The following is a 19,480-nucleotide window of genomic DNA, read 5'->3' as shown; positions in this document are numbered from 1 at the left end:
GTAAAAACAGGAGGCAACAACAAGCCACGACCAAAGGGAAATAAACACAAATCAAAATCTACCACAACAAAAACCTAAACCATGACATATAATACAGGGGGCTGCGTCACAGGCTCTCTCTCTCTCCATTATGCTCTTTTCAGGCAGCATCACATGATTATGGAACAGCCTGCCATTGGCTGACAGACCCTCACAAAGGGCAAACAATATGGCGCTTAGCATTCGAGTTAGCGTCTGAGCTAGCAGGAATAAATGATCGTAATTTGATTAAAATGAATAAAAAGACGTTCAATATCAGGTTTACCGGTGTGGATTTAATCATTGAAGTCCCCAAAAGTCACGCAAGCTCCAGGCTCGCTGAAAATGCTGCTGCAAGGATTCAAAGGCATGAATAGCGTCAATGGGAAGGCACGACAGCTAGCTTCAGGAGGAAAAACAAGTAAGCGGCAACGATTTATGGTTCAAAAGGGATTTAACTTTTGATAAATTGTGTCACTTCCTGTCATGTGTGACAGTGCCAGGGTGGAAAACATTTCAACGATCGCACTCAGAGAAAAACTGTCAAACAGCCTCCATTGCTGCTACAGTGGCTCCTTTGGTTCTTCTTCACTGCTCTAAAAACGGTACTTGTACATGCAGTGTTTCCGGCAGCGAAGAAGAATGTTTTCCAGTTCATAGCGCTGATATTCAGCATGGCTAAACGAAGCAAAATGTAAAGCTAAACTAGACGGTATCAATGCATAAACTCGCCGATACCAATATCTGCATTTGAAGCAGTATCGGACGTTTTCTGATACTGGTATCAGAATCAGAACAACCCTATTTAAAGTATGTGATTGCCAGTAAGGGCACTCGTATCAACATTTCCTCTCTCTACGTGAAATCTGTCCATGAAACCAAAATGTCTGTTTCCAGTTTAGTCAATAGACCTTATGGAGTGTTATTTCATTATAGTCCACAGAGGTGGGCAGAGCCCATCAGTGCATCTTTGTTAAATATAGTGATTGCTTTTATTGAGAAGTACTTGATAAAAGAAACTGCAGACTGTGAGTTTAGGTGCAAACATATTTTAAACTTGATTTTCAACTTCAGACATCAGTGCCCTCTCTCAAAGCTTCAGTTTTAGACCATCTATAATAGAAAGGACCCAATTTCACCAAGCACCGACGTTTTGAAGCCACAAGGTGATTCATTTTAAGCAACAGGCAGAGATCAGTGACCTGTGACCCCCACAGCTGAGAGTGCACTTTATAAAAGCTCTTCTCTGAGTCCTCAGGTCCACGTTAGACTCCAACCTGTTCACTCAGGCCCGGTCTAAATATATTCACAGAAAAACTCTGAGATGAAGCAGGCTGACAACATCAAAAACATTAATTACACACACACCCACACACACACACGCTGAATATCACAGATCGGTGATATTAACTCACAGCAGTATCAAAGAGGAGATTTTCTTCTTTAAACAGTGTAATCTCCCTCCAAACACCCCATCAACCAAAAAGGTGTGATGATGAAAAGCTTAAACACGCTGCATAAATTCACAGCAGAACCTCACGAGTGTTTCTAAGTTTGAGAACAAGACGGAGAGAAAAATCACACTCATCTACTCGTTTTTTAAAACATCAGGAGTATCTCATTCTCAGCATGTCAGAATCCTGTTAGCATGTTTTACATATCTCACTTGGCTTTATTGATAGTTTTATATTATCATTTCTAATTAGGAGATTTGATCTATCTCTGTGTTGCTGCATTTTCTGGTAGCCTGAATCCACAAAACCTTACATTTTTTGAGTCATTTATTGAGCATATTGATTGGATAGAGGGATCATAAAACTATTTATCAAATATGCGACAACAGGCGTTAAGGGTTAAAAACTCATAAATGACAAAAATTGAAAAGAAGAGGTTTTTCTTTAATTTTGTGAATTAAGTTTAACAAATATAAAGTGAATTTCATTCTGGTGCCTTTTTTTTTTTAGAATAGTCTAGAAAAATATCTAACCTTCTTCATTTTTGTGCTTTTTTCGTATTAGATATAAGAACGACAAAAAACCCTTCCATGCAACAATTCATATTCTATCTGCAATACAAGTCAAAATCATCAGAATTAGACACTTTTAAAGAATTGGTCAGCACTTGTTTAGGAATAAAAGAAAGCTAAGGAATAATTGCATATCAAATTACAATGGGCTGTACGCATGAACTGCTTCTGTATTTGGCATTAGACCGCTCCCACACTTCCAGTCAGGAGAAGAGAAAGGCGTATGATGGCAAATTCGTTGCAGTTTACTCGCTGTTTGCATGAGTTACCTGAGCTGACTGTCAATGACGAGTTCAATTTAGCTGAAGATGTACATTACAGCACACAGCAACGATGTCCAGAGGTGCTGTTAACCTGTTTTTGAAACATCATTTTAGCATGTTTGGATGCCAAGCGATGATGGTAGAGTAAGCACAAACAACAATCGAAACAAAAAAAAGGAAAAGAAACGGACAAATTGAGGTAGTATAGGAAGGTTTAGATTCTGTTTTGTCTTAGCACGTATCGTTGGGCAGAAGTTGTAAAGCGGCCTTATTTTCCACCGGAAATACGCCACCCCCTGCCGTGCATAGAGCCCATTACAATATTGGGGAAAAAAATCGCAATTAGATTATTTTCCCAAATCATTCAGCCCTCATTATAATCAACACAATATTAGATCAACTGAACCAGGGATGAACGATTTGAAAAAATATCTTATTGTGATCTTGGCTCACATGGGGGGGGTGTGAACTACGGGTGCCCAAGGGGGAGAGAAAGATGAGCTGCAGAGGAATTTTAGAAAAGCTAGATTTCTATTTTTAAGTTGTCCTAAAAAAATAAATCTAGGGCTGCAAGCAGCACTGAAGGGCCCTCGCAGCCCCGGCACATGATGGGGTGTTGGCCATGGGCCCCTGTGTTGTTATAGTGGGGTGAAAGCAAACTCAAGCAGTGAGTTACTGCCCAACTTTAAACTGAAATATTTAAGGAAACCCCTGTTACCACAGACTCATTCCACCTTAGAGTGGTAGTTGGAGACCCCACAAAATATCTGGTGCAGTAACAAGCCAATCTGATCTAAGATTTCAATACAAAAGCCTCCTCAAATATGTCATATTCATTGTGCAACTGCCTAACTTTAAAATGAAATAATTAAGAAAATAGATAGGTACCCAACTTTCAACTGAAATAATTAAGAAACCCCCTGCTGACACAGACTATTTCCACCTTAGAGGGATATTTGGACACCCCCCAATATATCTGGTGCAGTAACAAGGCAGTCTGATGTAAGATTTCAAAATAAAAGCCTTCTCAAATTTGCCATATTTATTGTGCAATTGCCTAACTGCAAAATGAAATAATGAAGAAACCCCCTGTTACTACAGACTCATTCCACCTGAGAGTGATAGAAAACTCACCAAGAGCACAACTTTGGTTCTCCAGATTGTCGACTTTGAGTAAAAAAATTCTGGAGTCACTCAGATGAAATCCCTCGGATGAGTTCGTTCAAATGCGCAAAGCGTCCGTCAGTGAAAAAGTCCAAAAAACGCCAAATTTTGACCTTTCAGCGTCTGTAGTTTGGTTCCTGTACGTTTTAGAGGATGGCAGTAATGTAATTTTGTTTTCGCCTCATCATGATACATATGTGTACTGATTCTGGTGCACATAGGTAATCCCCACAGCCCTATCTCACTTTTGGCGCCCCCTAGAAAAAACTGCATGACGGACTTACACCGATCCACAACCAGAGGATTATTTCTTGCGGGTGACAATTTTTGGGAAAAAAAAAAGACTTTTTTTTTTTTTTTAACATACATTGAGGCCCTAAAAATGGGAATCGAATTGTCTGAATTCTTTGGACAAACGAAATCCAAAAGGGTCCTCGCCGACCCTTGGTCGGTGCTCGGGCCCTAATTAATCGATAAAATTGATTGCTCTGTCATCAAAGAATTATACAGTTGTTCAGTTTATTAGTAGTTAAAAGGACATTAACCATCACAGTCAGTGCGTTACTAATTTAAATAATCATGTTATGGTGATATTTAGTGGTTGAAGATTCTCTCTCCCTCTCTCTCTGAATCCTGCAGTGCAGTGTTTTCATACCTGTATATACCTGTAAGCTCACATTTCTAATCTAAATGAGATAGTTTCTCTGAGACTGGCACAATAACAGAAACCATCACTGTAAGGTTTGACAAATATCCTGTAAAATAAAGAGTAATCCATACATTTACTGACATGCATTAACAATGATTTAGTCAAGCGCACATCTGTACATTTATTGTTCACAATAAGAGGAGACACTTGTTGCTTTCTTAGTGACCTGTACTAAACTGCAACCACAAAACAGAGGTACAAACCTAACCGTGACTTCTCTGAGTCATTACACCTGGCTGCTAACGCTAGCAGAGCAGCTAATGAGCCGGGCCTGGTGCATGCTGCAGAGACAGACGGCTGCAGGGAGGGGAATCAGTTTTGCTGTTCTCAAATTGGCTGCATCTAAAAACATAGATTCTGTACATTTTAAATCAATTCAGGAATGTAGAATTTAATATTTGCAATTCTTCTATGAGCAGCTTTCTTGTAGCACCTCTAATTTCCAATAAGACCCAAACAGTGAGGCATATTGATTTAACATTTGGAGAGAGATGAGACTGAGACTTACTACCTTCTTTACTTCTATTGCCTTGTGTTTGTCCTTTCTTACAGCTTTATCTTATGGAGGTCATTTTCTCATCGGTGCCTTATAGATATTATCTTTTCTTCTGAGTTATTGGCTTTAGCGCCGATATCCCAACGTGGAGAGGTAAAGCTAATTTCCCACCTCACTGGTCCGAACACTTTTGTCTTTTGTTTCATATTCTGAATGAGAGATTCTGAAGCTTTTATTCCCAAAGCTTCACCAAATTATTCAGCCAGCCATAGAGTCCCTGGAGCGACCAAGTACCTCGCCAAAATAAGAGCTGGTTTTATGAGAACATTCCAAGGTAAAATGGAGTCAGTACAGCTTTAATAATCCGATGTTTTATTCATAAAATCTAAATCTACAAGTGAAGCGTATCGCCTTATAATGATCAAGCTTGGCTACCGTCATAATAATGAAGTGCTGTCCCTCCACTGTAATACTATATTGAGTTGTACTAACGGTGTTTCAGCTCTTGTAAATGACTCGACATTATTGTGATTGGTGGTCTGCCTCAGAGTTACTCGTCCTATCAGACAAACTTGTCTCTGTGGGGGCATTAAAAGTTTCTCGCAGACAGATTGGAGCTCTGTTAATGGCTCATTAAACCTAAATTATTTTACACCCTCCTCAACACAATCATCTGTTTTCATTGACAACTGCTTCAGAAAAATCCTCCACTTCTTCCAGAGGGAAAAAGGAGAGGGAGCAAAGCGCCTGCAGCTATCGCCGTAGTTTAAGCCGCTCTCTGAGCGTTTAGTGAGAGACAGATGGGATGACTTCATCGTCGTCACTTTCATCTCCATTTCACAGCTGCTGAGTCCTGTCATGACTGTCACATGAGCCAGGAAGTGAGTGACTGGTACAGCCCACCCCAGGGAGACAATTTTACCCTCCAAGGTCTCAGGGAGCGTTGAAAACAGCTAAACCTAATAACACAGGATACTGCACGCCATCTTTATCATAATGCAATATTCTCAATGTCATTTCAAAGGGAGTAAACGACTAAGCAGGGATGATAAAGTAGAATGGTAGAAAGGATGCACGCTTAAAGCTGCTGTTTCCCTGAAAAACGTCAGTCTTCTTAGGAGGGCCGCCCTCAAAGAAAGACAAGGAAAATCATACATTTTAAAGATTTGACACATTTTTTATACACTTCAGTATCTATCAGTCATTCAAACCTGTGGTAAAATCCCCCAGAGTTTGTAACAAGTCCTGTTTTACCTATCTATTATCCACTAGGGCTGAACGATTTGCAAAAATAATCGAATTGCATTTATTTCCCAATATTGCGATTGTGATTTAATATGTGATTCTTATTAGGTTCCTTAACTTATTCATTTTTCAACAAAGTAAAGGAATAAATCATTCTATATAATAACCTACAATCAGTCAGGAACACTGATCATACATTTAACCATTTTACGGCAAACTGTATAAACATTTTAACTTAGCGGAGAAGGCTCTGCTCTATGGACGCTCCCTCGGTTAGTCAGCAGAATGCTTTGACTTTTCAGGGAGTGCACAGCTACAAATCTCCATATGAAGATATGTAAATGAAAATGTGCATTGAAAACAATGAAGTTATTTCAGAAACAATACACAGTAGCATGAATCTGAACATGAGGGTACAACAAGCTTTAAGCTATAAATGAGGTGGCTGGGGTGGAGGAGGTGAAGCTGGCTATAAGCTGACCACAGCTGGGGGTATGCACTAATGCTAAGTTTCATCAGTATCGGATAGAATGAACTAGTTATTTCTGCTCATATTGCAAATTTGATACCCATTGCTGTATTGATGGGGATAATCTTTTTTATGTCACCCATTTTGACAAAAACAAAACATACATACAACACGAAACGTAGGACTCCTGTAAACTATTTAAAAAAATGACACTTGAATTATTGCATAATGTGCATATATCCACAAAAAGGTCCATGTGCTTTTTTGCAGTTAGATTAATTTGTGCCACTCCTTTAAGCATTGGAGACGCAACTGGACAACTACAACTCCCACAATGCATTGCGTGGCACTTCCCACTGAAGATAGCCAAAGCACATGATCGAAAATGGATTGAAAATGGATAAAAAGACGTTTATTATCGGATGTAACGCTGTGGATTTAATCTCCAAAGACCCCGAAAAAGTCACTGAAGTTCCCGGCTCACTAGAACAGAGTCCTTTAGAGCTACGGAGACATCAATGGTAGCAAACAACCGGCAAAAAGGTCAGCTTTCCAAGGAATAAAAGGTACGTTTCTATGACTTATCAATGTTTTTATAAAGTGTGTCACATATTGTTTTATGCAACAAGGCTGTCCACAGAGACTGGAAAGTCAGCGAAGCTCACTAGAAAATGTTCTGTAAGAGCTACAAATGCATGGGAAACATGATTAGAAAGGCACAACAGAGAGCTTTCATAGGAAAGGACACGTTAGTGCTCACGCCTCAAAGGTTACCAAGTGATTTATACAGGGATGTGCCTGCAGCATGGATCCATGCCACGTGAGCTCTAAGGGTTAATCTAATTTGCAATGAATTGCCCAGCCCTAACTAGGATGACTTCTATGCTGCTTTAATCAGGTGATGCTGCCACCTATAGGATGTCCTACTAGGACAGCCACTGAAGTAGCTGCTGTAAGAATTGATATTTAAAAAACCTGATCGGTGCATCCCTAGTTGATCTGAATCATGTCCAAACCCATCCATGTGACCTCTGACATTCCCTTTGCGCTTTCCACATTACTTTACAGTCAGCTAACGCTCTGTGTGGTTGTCTACAGGGGTCTGAACAAGCTCTAAAAGCATCTGCAGCATAAACTTGAACTCATCCACCTAGTTTTGTTTGGTCTGAAGGTGAAAAATAAACTTTACTCTTTAAACAAGCCTACATTATCTTAGTGCTTAAAGCTTAAACACAACAATAGAATCTGTGCTCTGTGCTTCAACGGTATGATGGGTTTTCTGTTTCTGTGTCTCATTTAGCTCCGTGTTTGTGAGTTTGAACTGCTGTTTGTTTTAGGCTTAATAAGCAATCTTCAATCACTCCTGATACGTTATTCTAAAATTAATTTTGCAAAATAAACAGTTAATTGGAGAGGTAAAAACGTCCATTGTAAATATTGATGAGCTTAAGCTTTAGTGTATTTTCAGCTGCTTTTTAATCACAACAATATTTATGCAGAAATGTATTCGACCCATTTTACTGGATTTAATAGTTTGGCTGTTAGGGGAAAATGATCCGTTTGAACATTTGCCCCAAAGCTGAATACATTTAACTGAGTCAACACATATTTCAACACAAACACCAATAATCCTGCCTAGGCTTGATACAACAAAATATTCTGAAAGTTTAATGATCCTCATGGGAAATTAGGTCGTATTTACACTTACTTTGTTTTTTGTGTACATTCCTTAAACTCTAGTATCTGAGCTGCTCTCCTAAAGATAGGAAATGGTAAAAGTTCTTAATTTCAACTAAAGGAGAACGTGCAAAATGTTTTAACATCAATGGTGTGAAAAAGCATAATAATGCTGTAGCTACATCTACATTCACTACATTCACAGCCTGCAAAAACTCAGATGATTGGTTTTGTCTTATTATAACTATTAATTAGACAAAGGTTCCGTTTCCAGCGGCGCGTGAGGGGCAGCTTTTTACAGCAGCTCGGTCTTTTTTCCCATGTTTTTTTTTTTTTTTAAATTTTTTTTAATCTATTTTTGCCTTTGTCCTCCATGTTCTTTTTATCAAAATCAAATAACTCCTCCACGAGTCAGACATAGACATGCAACTTTTGGGAGTACTGGTGCACACTTTGCAGACTTTTAAGACCAACATGGAGAGACCCCTTCAGCCATGGCTCCATTGTTTACATCCGCAAACAGCTGACTGCGCTGTCGACCCCAGATTCACCCGGCACAGAAGCCGGACATCCCTGCAGAATTACGGAGGAGAAGAAAGGGATGCAGAGCTGGTGCAAAGTGTCAGGAGAGAAAAGAAGGTACAAACCATCCGTGCCGTCTTTAATCATGGTAAGATCCCTCCTTAATAGAACGGAGGAGCTGCCGCGCTCACCAGGCTGCAGGGGGAGAACAGCCTCATGCTGTTTATGGAGACCTGGGTGACGGAACTTCGTGCGGACCGGAACGTGAGGGAGATTGGTCAGAGGAAAGGCGGGGGAATAGCTGTGAAATAATAACACTCTGTGTGCGACTCTCTATCTGGATTTCCCAGCACTGCATCGCTCTTTTAATAGTCTGTGGTCATCCCTCAAAGATGCATCATAAAGGCAGGGATATTGCTGCCAGAGATCATCAAACTTTCCCCTTTACTTCCACCTCTTTTGGCTCTGCCATTCTGTGTTTTAAAGCTCCTGACCCCTGCATGAGCAGAGCACTCTTGTGATCAGTCAGTGGTGTCTCAGATGTGACCTTGATTGCATTCACTATGACGCACTACATGAGATAGAATTATGACTGCCTGATTCTGCTCTGATCAGGCTTATAACATCAAGTCTGACCTCGGTATCAGTTAGGAAAGCAAGTTTGGGATTGTTTTCATATATCTGACTAGTTTTTCCCTTATGTTGAACCACTGCAACATAGGAGGGGGCTTATAAATCTGCTGTTCCTGCTGCCCCGGTTTCATGACTCACCCCACTGAACCGATGGCTGTTCAGCAGCATCCCCGTCAGCTCCTTCAGTGAGTCCTCCACCCGCTTTGTGAACTCCACAGACGGCAGCCTCTGAGAGCAGAACAGATCCATGGCTCGGGACGCCACCTGACAGCCCTGAAGGACCAGGTCACTGGGTCCCAGAGGGAGGGGGTCTCTGCATGCAGACACCACAGAGTCCAGCAGCTGGCACACAGATTCCACTAACAATGACACTGCATCTTTGTCTGAGCAGAACCAGAGCGACTCCAGACCTCTGCTTCCCTCCACTCGGTGTAGAGCACACAGAGACTGCAGGAAGTGTGCGTGAGGAAGACCAGATCTACAACCAGGATTCTCCTGAAGACTGGCAGTAGCTGGAGGCTGTGGGGGATTTGGACCAGACTGGGGGTCCTGCAGCATGAGTTCAGGGGTCTCTGAGTTCCTGCTTGGTTGAAGATCTGAGCTGCAGGCCATGTCTTCTTGGCCAAACAAGTCTTGAGAAACATCCATTGGGCTGTACTGACCTGAGGGGTTTTAAACACAAAAATTCAGATAAAATCAGCAAAGAGCAGAAGTAAAAACCTCGTTCCATTCAGTTGGTACCTATAAAAGTACCAAACTTGGTACCCATCCCTGTTAGACCAGTTTGGCGTTGTTTAGAGCAAGGGTTCTCAACATTGGGGGTCCAGACCCCCTTGGGGGTCACGAGACACTGAGAGGGGATCGGTCTCCAAAAGCCTTAGAAAAACTAAGAATATTTTTTAATGACACTGCTGCCACTTTACACAAATTTTGCCAGATTTTAACCCCTTTTCATAATTTTTTTCCCACCAATTTTAACACATTTTTGCAATTTAACACCTATTTTTGTCCATTTCAAACCCTTTCCACCAAATTTTTTCTGCCTGTTTTTGCCATTTCTAAACCAATTCTTGCCACATGAGTCTAATGTTACATCTGCTGACCCATCACTGCCACTATTAACCCTTTTTATCACTTTTTATACCCAATGTTTCCCATTTTAATCATATTTAACTATCTAATATGCCCATTTTTGCTAGTTTAACCAATTTCTGCCAATATCTGCCATTTTTTCAGTCTCAGTTAACCCTTTCTTGCCAGTTTATATAAATTTTTCCATCTCATTTCACCAAATTTCCACACATTTTTGCCCATTTGCCACTATTTATTTCCATTTTTGCCACTTAACCCATTTTTGCCTTTTTTTTCCCTTTTTGTTTTTTGCCACTTCGATCAAATTTTTGCCACTTCTAACTACAGCTGGACAATTAATCGCAAATTAGATTGAATCGTAATATGATATACAGATTTACAGAAGGTGCAATATTTTTTTTACCTAAAATTTGTGTCAAAATACCAGTTTGAAATGGTTTTTTTTTGCAGCAGAGACATTATGCATTACATATCATGCAATCATTTTAGTGGCATATTTTTTGGATTAGTGTAAAAAAAAAAATCACATTTTCTTTAATTTTATATGTTTTCTTTTCAGAATTGTATAAAATTATAATTCCCTTTAATACATTTCTTATCCAATTTGCAAAATGAGTCAAAATCATCACAATTATATATTTTTTCAAAACTGTTCTGCCCTAGTTTAATCTTATATTGTGTTGGATATAGTTTAGAATGAATTATTGTTTATTTTTGTTGGAAAATACATGAGATGAGGCACTTAAGAAATAATTGCGCATTAAATCGCAATCCCAATATAAATTGCACTAGATTATTTTCCCAAATTGCTGAGGCCACTTCTGACCCATTTCTGCTACTTTTAAAAATCCATTTCACCATCTTTTCCACCTTTTTTTTTGTCATTATCAACCAATTTTAGCCATTTTTAACCTATTTTAATTCTTTTTTTTTAACAAAAGAGATTTACATTTTTAAGCAGTCCCCCCCATTATATTCTTAAGCCTTGTGCCCATTTTACACACTTTTCATTTTTTGATCATTGTTGCTGAGTTCATGCATATGGCAGGAATTTTGGTAAGATTGTGTCTTTTTGTTTGATATTGTTATTTCCAGCTCAGCTCCTACAGTAAGTCTAAAATACACCATGTGCAAGCAATTGTTAAAGGTCCTAAGTGGGAGTATTTGTCACTTCATAAAAAAATAATAGGCTAATGCATGAAAATCGATGTTGCAGCTAATCATTGACATATCCCAGGCTGTAATAATCCAAAACAAAAAAATTACTTTGCATGTAGTATATTGAAAATACTTCATATTTTCCCATCATGCAATCGTGACAAATATCTGGCATGTAAAGGGTCAAATCTTTAACCCTCTGGTACCTCTTGTGCCAAAAATGCACACTTAGTTGATATATTTTTTTAAAAACTCTGTCCTCTTTCACAATTAATATTATCATGTATTGTAATTTTTGTTCATTTTTGCACAGTTTTCAAAATTCTGTCCCAGCCACAACAATCAGCCCAACATAAATAAAGTAAACCTTTTTTATAGCGTTAATATCCTTGCTGTGCAAAACCCCCATTTAAACCACTTCTGTTGATCTTTACGCCATTAAGGCATGAATCATGCATTTTCTGGTTTCTGGGCTTCATTTGAGAGTCGGGGCTTTACATTTGCACCTAGACCATTTTTTTACCCTGTGACGTCACTTTTACCATATATGGGCGAGGGCAGGAAATCCATGTTTTTTCCACCAGATTTCAGTGTTATACTGCCCTCTGTTCCCCTGCTCACTAACTCTCTGAGGTTTTGTTTAAGTGCAGATCAGTGTGTGATAGCGGTCACTTTTTATTCAAAATTCGAACATTCATTCGAACCTGAGGGTAAAAGTTCATATTTGAACTGAAATGAGACTGATTGACTGAACTGATGAGACTGAACTGAAACGGGTCGCGGTGCGTGGGATGGGGTCGAATATATTCAAACATCACGTTGTCATATTCTAAATTCGTTCGCAGTTTTTTTTTTTTTATAAAAGGTGACAGCCCTAGTGTGTGAGTCTGTGAGTGTGTCTGTGCAATAATCAAAAAATAAGTTATCTAATTTTCATGTAGTAACTTGCAAAAAAAAATGGAGTGGCATCATCAATGAAACGTGGCATTTAAAGGGTTAAAAAATTAAAATGAATGAGTATTTGACATTTATGGTTAGGGCTGACCTTAAATAAGAAAAATATAATTCAGTAACAGTAAAATAGTTTTCAAATGTGTGATATTTATAACACGATTTAAAGGTGTGCACTTTTGTGCAGAAGAGTGAGTATTTTAGAATAACTGACCTCACAAAAAAACTAACAATGCATTTTAACCAATGATGCTACTAATCAATGACATATGCCAGGCTGCAATCATCCATAAATAAGTTATTCACTTTCAGTGTAGTATCTTGAAAAAAATCAATTTGTGTTTTTTTTTCATCAAAAAATGTTTGTTTACATTACAAACATGGCAATTAAAGGGTTAAAAGATGTGACAATTACTGAGTATTTGGTATTTTTGTTAATGGCACAAGTTGATGAAACAAGGAAAAAAATTAAACTATTAAAAATAACCTCATAACTTTTCTATTTACAGTAATAACCCTCCTGCGCATTTTTTGCACACTAGGAGGAAAATGAGGCAGCAGTTTGTAGAGATACCAGAGGGTTAAAAATGCAAGAATATTCTATATAAATATTTAGGTCAGATGTAGCTGAATAGCATTAGCTCCATGACAGCAGAATAAAATATAAATGAATAATGTTCCTAATAGCGATGAGGAGTGCCTATTATGTGCTAAAGGTCCTAAGCGTAACAAATATTTGAACGGTCCCTGAGGGTTAATTGTGTTCAACCACCTTCAGGTACAGTGGGGGTCCCCGGTCCCTGGCACCGTCATTTTGGGGGTTGTGGGCTGAAAAGGTTGAGAACTACTGGTTTAGAGAGTTGGCAAGTCATATGGCAGCATGATGGTAGGCATTAATGGAGCTGGAGTGGCTACTAGTCCTGGGAGGCTGTGTTCATTTTACGGGACAGCCTTCATTGAAAAATGATAATTAAAATGTCTGTTTTCACGTTTTTTTATCAAAAGATATAAGAGCAGAGAAGGGAAGTGAAGGTCAGAAAAGACACTGTTCACAGAGGAGCTCTGGGATTCAAGGACACCAGAGGAAAGATGGCAAACTGACAAACATATCCAATAATGGCAGGAGAGCAAAAATCTAATAACATATGAGTGATCCTCCTCAGTGATAATTATTTAATTGCACCATGAGCATTATATTAATACATAATTACAGTGAAACATGTCCAATATGATCCCTGAGGTAATAACTTTGGGAATATTTTAATCAACCCTGAGAGCTGTGAACACGTCTCATCATCCACGTCTGCTCCTGAAAATTAATATTTTTATTTCCAGTCAACATCATAACCAGGAGCACACCAGGACCACACTTCATATTCTAGAGGGATATTCTGCTAAATCATACTCTCACATTTTCTCTCTGCGTAAATTGTTTGTTTGTTTTAGCGGCTCCAAATCACGACTGAATAAAAGGAAGAATATTAAACAGGCAGAGCCCGGAGAGAGGAGCTTCTGTTCTCTGTGTTTTCACATATATCTGCATCTGACTACGCTGTGTAAATTCTTATTAGACAAGCATATGTGAAGGTAAAGAAGTATTTATCCATTTTCAGGAAAGACCATGATGCTTTGTTGTATATCAAGTCCATAAATCCCCTCAGCGGGCTCCTAAAATCATAATAAAGGAGGCTGCAGCTCATATTTCTCTGAACAGGCAGACCTGGGTTATTATTTTCTCCAGCTCTGCTCCTGAACGTCTCCCCTCGGCCCTCCAGGTTTTAGATTTAGGAGTCTCTTCCTTGAAGCGAATGCCGTCGTAAAAACTTCACTGTTTTTAACTGTGTGTGTTTTAATACAGAGTGGAGAGTTGTTTCAAAAGACTGGTTATCTACAGTGGAACTGTGCCTGAGCTTTTCCTGAGAGATAAATGACAAAATAATTTACAGCTGTCTTATTTGGCAAGACAGGAGATGGTTCTGCAGGGGCCAACAGGGCAGAGGAACCTCCTTTTATTTGAAGAGTCTGCCACAGTTTTACTCTACCACACTACAATTACTGTCATAATAGCAGGATTCAGGGTCATTCTGGAAGTATTTTAAAATCTGTTTACAGCAGGCTACAATATAAAAAGCTGCACAGTAAAATGAAACTATTTATTTACAGAAAGATTCTATTACTGAGGTTCTTCTCGTTTGAGCTAAGACAGTTTAGACGTGACAACCGGACAACACTGTAAGTTAACGTGTGTGTGTTAGTGAGCGAGTGTGTGTCTGCTCTGCCTGCTGTCAGACAAATAGGGTGAGTTTAGAGGCTGTAACTTCAGTTTTTAACGTGAACAATACAGCTCTCAGTTTGTTTCGTTTTGTTTTGTCGCTGCTGTAAGCTACAAAACGTTCTGCTGCTCTTCATACGTAGAGTTTCTAACTGGTTTTATGTGCAGCCAACAGCTGATGGATGAGCTGACAAAAACTGATGATGACTTCCGTAGCCGACAAATTTTATTGCTGATGATTCGTTTGTTGTGTCCGCACACCTTTAGTTCATGCAGCGTGTTGATACTGTGTTTGCAAAACGTTGTTTTCTCAAGCTGAGCTGCTTGGGAGTGAAACATCTGTCATTCATACTATCTCTGTGGAGAACTGAGCACGCTCAACAGTGATGGACAGGAAAAGAAGAACAGAGAGAAAGGGCGGCGCCTGATGCAACATCTGCACGCCCTGAAACTTGAAGAGTCTGGGAATATTTCACTCTCAACGGTTCAAAAAGAAAGATTACTTGTAGAATATGTAAAGCAGACCCTAAATATCACAGGAGCACATCGGCAATGAGTTTTTACTTTCTATGCCAGCGAACGATGGTGGTCCACTGGAGATGTAATCCTGGCTTTTAACATTAATGTAACACTGCTGTGCTGCAGACAGAACCCAGCACCTTTCCCTTTTTACTTCTAACTCAATAATAAAATGTTACAGAGGCATTGTTTTTCTCCTCAACCTTTACAACTCTGACTTACTGTCTTTGTTTTTAGTTCATACATGTTTGTAAGTATGTCAAAGTACTTTTTTCAGCTGTTAGTAAAAAAACAAATAAAAAAAAAAAACCATCAGAGCCATCCAGGGATCCCACAGTGCGGGGCCCAACGAGTCCACTGATCGTTTTAGTGGTCAGCAACTACTAAAACCACATTCTGCTAACCAGCTTCACACCATTACAGTTCCAAATCTATTTACTTGACTTAAGACTAGTTGACTAAAAAGAATTATTATCTGCATTTAACAGGATAGGAAATCGATCCCGTAAGCTCATCCTTACCTAATACATAACTGTTAAAGGAATACTTCAACATTTTGGCAAACTTGCCCAGTGCCATTATTCCTATAGTCTTAGTAATAGGTTTGTTTCCTTCTGATATACCAGCTGCGCAGCTAACGCTGTGTTAGCAGACAGAATTTTTACTTTTCCTCACCAAACTCATCAAATACACAACAACTCCAAAACGCTCTCGTGGACAAGTTGTGACCTGCACATTCACCACGCTATGAAATAACAACGTATAATTTTTTAACATTACAACACATGAAGCAAATACTCGGAACTATTTCTTGAGTGAACCACTGGGCGGAGTGACACAACTCAGCAGCCGTGTCTGGAGTGTAGTTCCGGCTTTGCATTTAGCTTTAAAACATCCTCGTCTCGTAATGTTCCATGATTATTTCATAGCGTGGTGAATGTGGAGGTCACAACTTGTCCACGAGAGCGTTTTGGAGTTGTTGGATTGTGTATTTGATGAGTTTGATGAGGGAAAGCAAAAATTCTGTCTGCTTCCAAAGTGTTTGCTGCGCAGCTGGTATATCGGTCCCCCCAGATCTAGAAACCGTTTGCACCAACAACTAAAGGAAACGAACCTATTGCTAAGACTATAGAGATTATGGCACTGGTCATCAACTGGCGGCCCGGGGACCACATCAGGCCCCCCAAAGCTTCCTGTCCGGCCCCCGAAAGATCATTCAATTCAGAAAAGGAGGAAAAGAAGATTTTAAGAGTATCCTTTTTTCTTTTAAATATCTGCAGCTGTTAAATCCATCCCAATTAACATTAAAATAGTTAAGGATGACTAACCATTTGATCTGTTTTTACAGAAATTTACTGTCAAAATCAGTCAATATTTTAAAAATGGTTAAGATTGGCAGAAGTGTTGCAAAAATTGGCAGAAAAAAGTTGTGACAAGAGGTTAAAATGTGTCAAAAATGGTAAAGGAGGAAAAAGGGGCAAACGGTATCAAAGATTGGTTACAAATGACAAAAAAATAGTGAAAGAAAGTAAAGAAAAGGGGTTAAAAAGTGGCAAAACTTGGAGTAAAGTGGCAAAAATTGATAATAAAGTGGCATAAAGGGGATAAAACATGCAGAAAAAGTGGTTTAAAGGGGGTTAAAATCTTTCAAAAATTGGACAAATGAGGCAAAAAGGGGCAAAAAGTATCAACAATGGGTTAAAAGTGGGAAAAATGGTTTTAAAGTTGCAAAAATTGATGAGAAAATGTAACAAAAGGGGTTAAAAAGTGGCGAAAAGTAGAAGAAAGAGGCAAAAATGGATAAAAGAGTGGCACAAAGGGGATAAAACATGCAGGAAACGTGGTTTAAAAGGGGTCAAAATCATGCAGAAATTGGGTTAAAGAGGCAAAAGTATCAAAAAGGGGTTAATAGTGTCAAAATGGGTTAATATTGGTGCTAAATGACAATTAAGGAGGGCCCATTCTCTGGGATTTTCAGGGGTCTGGCCAATCCTGTTGTCAGGCCTGCTGCATTCTAGATAATAGGGATAGATCTCACTGGTAATGACTAAAAATGTCCTGTAATTTAAAGGAAAATACAAATACTACTGCAATAATATTTCAATTAGACCAAAGTGTTCATTTAATTTTTGTTGATTTGAAAATCTGGCCCCCAGAGTTTCTGTTGAGACTAAATCTGGCCCTTGTGCAAATGGACTTAATGTACCCTGAATTATGGCAATGGGCGAATTTGCCAAAATGTTGAAGTATCCCTTTAAGAATTCTGAATATCTTCCTACAACCCCACTTCAAAACACAAGGTTATCTCCTAAAAGCATAGCATGTCTGAACTAGAAGCTGCAGTGAAATGAATACATCTTCTTAAGCAGAAGCATGCAGCTGAGGGGGGATATGTGTAGAGACGCACCAGACAACATGAGCTTAGAGAAGGTCTTCATAGGATCCACACTGAGTGGGTCCGAAGGAGGAAGCAGCAGCTGCAGGGATAAAACTGCTCTTCCTTCCAAACAGAGTCTATGTGATCATTAGCAACCAGTGAGATAACGCCAGGACGTCCCGCTCGCTGTCTGAGCTCCTCTGAGGGTGTCAGGATGTTCCTGTCCTTGAGATATCCTCTCCTCACACTAAAGGCATCAGGAAAAGGCACACACTGTACTCTCATATCTTCATAGACTGTCCGCTCTGTTTCAACTGCAGCTCACCTTCTGTTAAAAACAGCCACAGCCAGCAGGTCACGGCATGAATTATTCTTCAACTCTGACTTCTCAAGGGTGAAGGCGACATTCTTCTGATAAATACCAGAGTTATCACAAACAAGTCCAACTCTGAGAGCAGCCTGAGATGCTTTTACCGCTGCCATCGTTCGTCTTACATGACTTACGGTCTGCCGTCTTAAGAACTTGAAGTGTTTGAAGATAAGAACAAAGTTGAGGTTCTTTAACTTTTCACACTAAAGGTGTCTGGAGTGATCAGGAAGCAACCAGCCCTGGACTAAACATTAAAAAGTATGAATTTTAGTCTTTAGTGTTTTTGAGGCAGAGGTGTTTTGCTCTACACATAATGCAAACATTCAAGTGCCAATATTTTCTAGATTAATTGACAGAAGTTCCTACTTCCTTGTTTTTTTGTATATTTTTGTCTTCTTCAAAATAAGAAATCCATAAAATCATCATTCCCTTCCTTACAATTCAGATCAAATTTGCAATATAGGACAAAATAATTGCGATAAGACTTTTTTGTTAGCTTGATTTGAATTTTGGGGGGAATCCTGCTAAAAATTTTTAGATATTTTTTTACATAAATTTGAGAAATGTATTTTGACATTTTTGGGAATTTGATTTGAATTTTGGGGGTGAAATTTGCTTTGAAAATTTAAAGTATCTTCTTGAAAATTTGATAAATTTATTTGTAAATTTTTGAGAATTTGATTTCAATTTCTGGGGGACTTAGTATTGAATCCTTTAGGTAATTCCTTAAAAATTTGCAAAATTTATTTGTGCATTTTTATGAAGTTGATTTGATTTTTGGGGGGGGGTTGCTTTGATTTTTCTTTATTTTGTATTTTTATGAAAATTTGAGGAATTTATTTGAAATTTGATTTGAATTTCTTTGGAAATTTGTTTAGAAAATTTTAGGAATTTCTATGGAAAATTTTAACATTTGTACATTTTTGGGAATCTGATTTAAATTTCTGGGGGACTTAGCTTTGAAACCTTTAGGTAATTCCATGAAAATTTGAAAAATTTAATTGTAGTTTTTTAAGAAGTTGATTAGACTTTTGGGGGGTTGCTTTGATTTTTTAATTATTTTTATGAAAATTTCAGGAATTTATTTGAATTCAGGAATTTTTGTGGGGGGGCAGGTTTTTCTTATTTATAGTGATTTTCTGTGCATTTACATGCACGTGCTTGGTTTTAAGTGCTTCCTGTATAACGTGTTTTTTACGTCTACGTTTATTGGGTTTTTGTTTGGGTTTATTAGGCAACTTTACAGCAGTGTAGCTCTGTGGATAGAGTCAGAAGCAGGGATGAGAGTGTGGGGAATGACATGCAGGGACACCGCCACAGGCTTGAACCCCACCTACACAGGGTGCTACTGAACTGCTGGGCCGTCTGCACCCCATGATGTGAGTTTTAGTCACATGGGGGTAGATTGAAAGGAGAGTAGTGGACGGATGCAGGCTAAGTGTTTAAGTAAAGGAGGGTGGTTTCAGTGAGTTGGGTGATGTGCTGATGAAATGAGATTGCAGATGTGAGGGGAGGGTGG

The 19,480-nt window shown here is 38.9% G+C and overlaps 1 protein-coding gene across 2 annotated transcripts in view; it reads right to left on the bottom strand.

The window, feature by feature from the left end:
* The window catches only part of mei4 (meiosis-specific, MEI4 homolog (S. cerevisiae)), a 119,627-nt gene that overhangs the window by 95,620 nt on the left and 4,527 nt on the right, over nt 1-19,480 (bottom strand). For both annotated transcript variants that reach the window (XM_041805680.1, XM_041805682.1), the window contains exon 3: nt 9,361-9,884. In XM_041805680.1, coding sequence (XP_041661614.1) covers nt 9,361-9,884 — 524 coding nt within the window. The remainder of the gene's footprint in view (nt 1-9,360; nt 9,885-19,480) is intronic.

The sequence above is a fragment of the Cheilinus undulatus genome, linkage group 14 (genome assembly GCF_018320785.1).
Source record: "Cheilinus undulatus linkage group 14, ASM1832078v1, whole genome shotgun sequence".
NCBI lineage: Eukaryota > Metazoa > Chordata > Actinopteri > Labriformes > Labridae > Cheilinus > Cheilinus undulatus.
Note: the sequence above shows the minus strand (reverse complement) of the source record. Positions and strands in the feature narration are given on the sequence as shown.